At 39.5% G+C, this 7,143-nt stretch overlaps 1 protein-coding gene across 2 annotated transcripts; it reads left to right on the forward strand.

The window, feature by feature from the left end:
* Positions 1-2,492: 2,492 nt before the first annotated feature.
* On the forward strand, positions 2,493-7,143 carry LOC127910424 (RING finger protein 223-like). 2 transcript variants are annotated; one of them, XM_052474220.1, is made up of 3 exons: positions 2,493-2,876; positions 5,809-6,345; positions 6,689-7,143. In XM_052474220.1, the coding sequence occupies exons 2-3, from the start codon at positions 5,927-5,929 to the stop codon at positions 6,813-6,815; spliced, it is 546 nt and encodes a 181-aa protein (XP_052330180.1). In that variant the 5' UTR covers positions 2,493-2,876; positions 5,809-5,926; the 3' UTR covers positions 6,816-7,143. The 2 variants fall into 2 exon arrangements, with proteins under 2 accessions (XP_052330180.1, XP_052330179.1); XM_052474219.1 differs by lacking the exon at positions 2,493-2,876 and adding an exon at positions 4,858-5,586.

A 7,143-nucleotide genomic window follows, 5' to 3' on the forward strand; every position in this document is an offset into this window, starting at 1 on the left:
AATGTCTGAATGTCTAAATGTCTGATGAATGTCTGAATGTTTAAATGTCTGATGAATGTCTGATGAATGTCTGATGAATGTCTGATGAATGTCTGAATGTCTAAATGTCTGATGAATGTCTAAATGTCTAAATGTCTGATGAATGTCTGAATGTTTAAATGTCTGATGAGTGTCTGATGAGTGTCTGATGAATGTCTGAATGTCTAAATGTCTGATGAATGTCTAAATGTCTAAATGTCTGATGAATGTCTGATGAATGTCTGAATGTTTAAATGTCTGATGAGTGTCTGATGAGTGTCTGATGAATGTCTAAATGTCTAAATGTCTGATGAATGTGTGATGAATGTCTGAATGTTTAAATGTCTGATGAATGTCTGATGAGTGTCTGATGAATGTCTGAATGTCTAAATGTCTGATGACTGTCTGAATGTCTAAATGTCTGATGAATGTCTGGTGAATGTCTGAATGTCTGATGAATGTCTGATGAATGTCTGAATGTCTGATGAATGTCTGAATGTCTGTTGAATGTCTGTTGAATGTCTGATGAATGTCTAAATGTCTAAATGTCTGATGAATGTCTGATGTATGTCTGAATGTCTGATGTATGTCTGAATGTCTGATGAATGTCTGATGAATGTCTGAATGTCTGATGAATGTCTAAATGTCTGATGAATGTCTGATGAATGTCTGATGAGTGTCTGAATGTCTAAATGTCTGATGAATGTCTGAATGTTTAAATGTCTGATGAATGTCTGATGAATGTCTGAATGTCTGATGAATGTCTGATGAGTGTCTGAATGTCTGATGAATGTCTGATGTATGTCTGAATGTCTAATGAATGTCTGATGAATGTCTGAATGTCTGATGAATGTCTAAATGTCTGATGAATGTCTGATGAATGTCTGATGAGTGTCTGAATGTCTAAATGTCTGATGAATGTCTGAATGTTTAAATGTCTGATGAATGTCTGATGAATGTCTGAATGTCTGATGAATGTCTGATGAGTGTCTGAATGTCTAAATGTCTGATGAATGTCTGATGAATGTCTGAATGTCTGATGAATGTCTGATGAATGTCTGAATGTCTGATGAATGTCTGATGAATGTCTGAATGTCTAAATGTCTGATGAATGTCTGATGAATGTCTGAATGTCTGATGAATGTCTGATGAATGTCTGAATGTCTGATGAATGTCTGAATGTTTAAATGTCTGATGAATGTCTGATGAATGTCTGAATGTCTGATGAATGCATTCTTTCTTCATAAATCCAAGGCATCAAAGGAACGTTGTCCGTGAATCAAAACCAACATTTAGGAAGCTTTATGAAACTAAATATACATACTAAAGCCACTAAAAACAGGCTATGAAGTCACAACAAGCCCGATTTGAAATATCGACAAGAAAAATAAAATAACCTACCCATTAAACTGCTGAACACAAATGTGAAAACGTTGATAAATCCCCCCCAAAATAATGCATTGAAATAAACGGCACGCAATCAAAATGAATGACAGGCTCATTTAGTTCTCTCTGGGAACAAAGAGCTGAACAGAAATCAAAGCTTTTGCTGTTTTGAAGCAGAACTGTCTTCCTCTGCGTTCAAGGCAATCGGCTGACATGGGTCTTTCTCCACCAGTCTTGTGGACATGTGCTTGACCTGAAGGTGCGTCTTGATATTTGAAGTTGAGTTTTTCGCATTTTATTTATTTATCTTTATTTAACTAGGCAAGTCAGTTAAGAACATATTCTTATTTTCAATGACGGCCTGGGAACAGTGGGTTAACTGCCTTGTTCAGGGGCAGAACGACAGATTTGTACCTTGTCAGCTTGGGGGTTTGAACTCGCAACCTTCCGGTTACTAGTCCAAAGCTCTAACCACTAGGCTACGCTGCCGCCCCCAGCAGTTGAAATGCACTTATCAACGAGGCCCAGTTTGCATTTTATGATTATTATTTTGTAATTAAACATTTTTAAAAAGTAAATATATTGCTTATTTGAAAAACGAACGTGTTATTTGAGTACTCTAAACTGTTACTTTGTAAATGTAAATGTAAATGCCTTACCCCCAACTGATTGTGAGAGTCTCATCTTTCCATAGAAGGGTTAGGTAATCATTTCTATACCAAACCGTTCAGATTTTTTTTGTGAGACTATATCGATTTTTCGGGATACTTCCTGGTCTGACTCACACCTCTGTTGCTCTCCCAGATACGGAATGCTGACATCATCAGATACAGTAGATTGACACCCAGCCCATGCAACAAAACAAAACAGCAGCTCTCTTCAGCTTAAACAGACAGATTTTTTTTTAAAATGTGGAATTGTTTTATTATGCTAATTGGATTGGCGTAATGAGCAGACATCGACTCTAGTTAAAACCACTACAGTGACAAGGCACGTTCTCAGATAGGGGTCTAGAAGTGCTTACCCTCCTCCAGTGAAAATACCCCAACAAAATAAGATCAATCTATTTTAGATATCGGTGACCAAAAACTGGACATGTGTGTCATTTTTAGACGTGAATACCTGTTCCCTAAATATCTCTGCAAGGTCCTGACAAAGAGGATTCCATCAAAGCAAAGCATTTACTGGAAGAAAGAAAACATGGCTTTAATTCTCCACAAGTGTTGACAATTCTGTATAAGAGGGCTAAAAGTGTTTTTGGGCTTCCATGGAACTAACCTGCGTCACCTGAGAGCGGAGGAAGTGAGAGACCGCCCCTTATGAAACAATGTTTATTCTTCACCACCCCAGTGGCTTAAAAGGAGAGCACATACAGGCAGACAATATTACAATACTTTTATTCTCTCTCACACACATTCACAGATAAAGTTTAGGCATCGAATAGTTGGTTCCTGGGCTGTAAATCCTCCCAAGTAAGTCAAATCTTTTCTCTTATTGATAATGATGAACGGAAAACATATTGTCTAAATGTGATAACTATGGATGTTATTAAGAGTTGTGTGATGTTAAAAAAAAAAAAAATTCTTCACGTCTTCTCAGAAAAACCTGCCAGCATGTTGATTTGAGAGAAATCATTAGATATGTTTCTATAGTGTCAATGATTGAAGTAATTTAAACATCCTGTCTATTGCAGCTTCCTGATCCATGCTCCAAAGGACAGATCTAGGATCAGCTCACCCTCGTCAAATCCAAACCAGGACCTTAATAATCCACAAAGGGGAAAACTGACCTGAGACCAGCATTTAAACCCCATGTCTTCCTGCCCAGACACTGCTCTCCATCCAGAGTTCCTCCTGTGCTCCAGCTGTCCATCCGTCTATCCACACCCCAGCCAACCAGCCATGGGTCTGATGAGTGAAGACATGAATTGTTGCGTCTGCTTCCAACCCTATTCTCGCAGGGAGAAAATCCCCCGGGTGCTCCACTGCGAACACACCTTCTGTGGGCCGTGCTTGGAGACAATCTCCAGGCTCCAGAGTGGTCTCCGGACCGCGTGCTGCCCTCTGTGTCGCTGGATCACCTGTAGCCAGGTCAGCCTACCCTTTTCTGGTTCTCTGGTTGTCAACACTGAGATCTGGGACCAGATAGCAGACAGACAGGAGGAAGAGGAGGAGATGGAGGCGTGGATACCAAATAACAGACAGACACAGACCTCCACATAGTACAAATGGTGAGTACTTCAGGCTAAGATGGATGGATAGCTGCTATGTAGATGGATTTAGAAACTTCTTGAAACCTTCCTCTGGTCTCTGTTAATGGATGTCGGTTGATGTCTGATCTTCCTCCAGTCTCTCTCTCTGTCTAACTCAATCTTCTCTCTCTCTCTCTCGCTCTCTCTCTCTGAATCTTGTTGTTTTGTCATACTGTGATAGTTTTACTTTTGGTGTCACTTATGATGATCGTATCAGTTTTGTTAATGGGTTGATGCTCAGGATAGGAGGTATTTCAAGAGTCTGTTAAACATCACTAGATTGTAATTCTCTCCCTCTTTCTGCTCTGGTCCTCTCTTCTAGCTCTTCATTGGGGCATTTTGGTGTGAGGATCAAGCTACAGAGTTTCTGGAGGAGAATGAGGGCCAATGGTCAGAGAGCACTAAAAGAAGGGAAGAAATTAAGGTCTTGGTTGTGTTTTGATAGATGATGTCACCGTAGTAGTCTAGGACAGGAAGCAGCAGTTGGGAGACCAAGGTCTTTCTTATTCAGTATTTATTTTTATATTTTATACAATATACTGTCTACAATCTTTATAATTAAAACAAATATGTTTTAACATGTGGTTATTTTGAGACCTAGTTTCTCTTTTTCAAATGAACCCTGTAATATGATTGTCTCTTTATGTCTGAAGTGCATATTTTTTGTACTCAAGTGATATTTATTGCTATCATTGTAAAATAAATTAATCTGCTTTAAAATAACTGTCTTCTAGTTGTGAAATCACTCTCTGGTGCAATCAATTATCTCTCTCTCCCTCTCCCTCTGGTTTGAGGAACTATTATTGTAGTAACAGCAAAATAAGCAAATGTTATTGTACCCGTAAGTGTGTTGTAATTCGCAACAATATCATATAATTACGTTACATTCGCTGCCATGTCGTTGTTATGCCACTGGGGTTAGAAAACTTGTATCCATGGTGCAACAGCTCTTAGTGTAATTACGGTATAGGTGTGACAGCTCTCACTGTTATAACGGTATAGAGAATTCAGAGTTAAGGGTTTATAAAGGACGTCGTTTGTTCGGTTAAAAAAAACAGTCAGGATCCTTCTGAGATAATTGTGCACATTTTCATAATTTTCGCCCTAATTATTAATTTACAAAGTATACGGGACGGGACTTTTATTCTGAAGGATTCCATAAATTCGTGACCCAGGACCGGAGATGCAGGAGAAACAGCTGATTCTTGAGAAGTGAAAGTGAAAGGGGGAAACCTAAAGGTTGGTGCACAGACAGAACAATGAGCTATATATTTCACCGGATGAATAAATATGAAACATCTGATTGACGTTTCTGCTCACTGTTTCCAAAATCAGAATATCTCTCTAGTTTAAACAGACTGATTTTTATGTGGATTTTTTTCATAATGCCAATTAGATTTCTAACTGGGCGCGGACATCGACTCAAGTTAAAACCACTACAATGACAAGGCACGTTCTCAGATAGGGGTCTAGAAGTGCTTACCCTCCTCCAGTGAAAATACCCCTATAAAATAAGATCGATCTATTTTAGATATCGGTGACCAAAAACTGGACATGTGTGTCATTTTTAGACGTGAATACCTGTTCCCTAAATATCTCTGCAAGGTCCTGACAAAGAGGATTCCATCAAAGCAAAGCATTTACTGGAAGAAAGAAAACATGGCTTTAATTCTCCACAAGTGTTGACAATTCTGTATAAGAGGGCTAAAAGTGTTTTTGGGCTTCCATGGAACTAACCTGCGTCACCTGAGAGCGGAGGAAGTGAGAGACCGCCCCTTATGAAACAATGTTTATTCTTCACCACCCCAGTGGCTTAAAAGGAGAGCACATACAGGCAGACAATATTACAATACTTTTATTCTCTCTCACACACATTCACAGATAAAGTTTAGGCATCGAATAGTTGGTTCCTGGGCTGTAAATCCTCCCAAGTAAGTCAAATCTTTTCTCTTATTGATAATGATGAACGGAAAACATATTGTCTAAATGTGATAACTATGGATGTTATTAAGAGTTGTGTGATGTTAAAAAAAAAAAAAAATTCTTCACGTCTTCTCAGAAAAACCTGCCAGCATGTTGATTTGAGAGAAATCATTAGATATGTTTCTATAGTGTCAATGATTGAAGTAATTTAAACATCCTGTCTATTGCAGCTTCCTGATCCATGCTCCAAAGGACAGATCTAGGATCAGCTCACCCTCGTCAAATCCAAACCAGGACCTTAATAATCCACAAAGGGGAAAACTGACCTGAGACCAGCATTTAAACCCCATGTCTTCCTGCCCAGACACTGCTCTCCATCCAGAGTTCCTCCTGTGCTCCAGCTGTCCATCCGTCTATCCACACCCCAGCCAACCAGCCATGAGTCTGATGAGTGAAGACATGAATTGTTGCGTCTGCTTCCAACCCTATTCTCGCAGGGAGAAAATCCCCCGGGTGCTCCACTGCGAACACACCTTCTGTGGGCCGTGCTTGGAGACAATCTCCAGGCTCCAGAGTGGCCTCCGGACCGCGTGCTGCCCTCTGTGTCGCTGGATCACCTGTAGCCAGGTCAGCCTACCCTTTTCTGGTTCTCTGGTTGTCAACACTGAGATCTGGGACCAGATAGCAGACAGACAGGAGGAAGAGGAGGAGATGGAGGCGTGGATACCAAATAACAGACAGACACAGACCTCCACACAGTACAAATGGTGAGTACTTCAGGCTAAGATGGATGGATAGCTGCTATGTAGATGGATTTAGAAACTTCTTGAAACCTTCCTCTGGTCTCTGTTAATGGATGTCGGTTGATGTCTGATCTTCCTCCAGTCTCTCTCTCTGTCTAACTCAATCTTCTCTCTCTCTCTCTCTCGCTCTCTCTCTCTGAATCTTGTTTTTTTGTCATACTGTGATAGTTTTACTTTTGGTGTCACTTATGATGATCGTATCAGTTTTGTTAATGGGTTGATGCTCAGGATAGGAGGTATTTCAAGAGTCTGTTAAACATCACTAGATTGTAATTCTCTCCCTCTTTCTGCTCTGGTCCTCTCCTAGCTCTTCATTGGGGCATTTTGGTGTAAGGATCAAGCTACAGAGTTTCTGGAGGAGAATGAGGGCCAATGGTCAGAGAGCACTAAAAGAAGGGAAGAAATTAAGGTCTTGGTTGTGTTTTGATAGATGATGTCACCGTAGTAGTCTAGGACAGGAAGCAGCAGTTGGGAGACCAAGGTCTTTCTTATTCAGTATTTATTTTTATATTTTATACAATATACTGTCTACAATCTTTATAATTAAAACAAATATGTTTTAACATGTGGTTATTTTGAGACCTAGTTTCTCTTTTTCAAATGAACCCTAATATGATTGTCTCTTTATGTCTGAAGTGCATATTTTTTGTACTCAAGTGATATTTATTGCTATCATTGTAAAATAAATTAATCTGCTTTAAAATAACTGTCTTCTAGTTGTGAAATCACTCTCTGGTGCAATCAATTATCTCTCTCTCCCTC

Source organism: Oncorhynchus keta, chromosome 21 (assembly GCF_023373465.1).
Source record: "Oncorhynchus keta strain PuntledgeMale-10-30-2019 chromosome 21, Oket_V2, whole genome shotgun sequence".
NCBI classification, from domain to species: domain Eukaryota; kingdom Metazoa; phylum Chordata; class Actinopteri; order Salmoniformes; family Salmonidae; genus Oncorhynchus; species Oncorhynchus keta.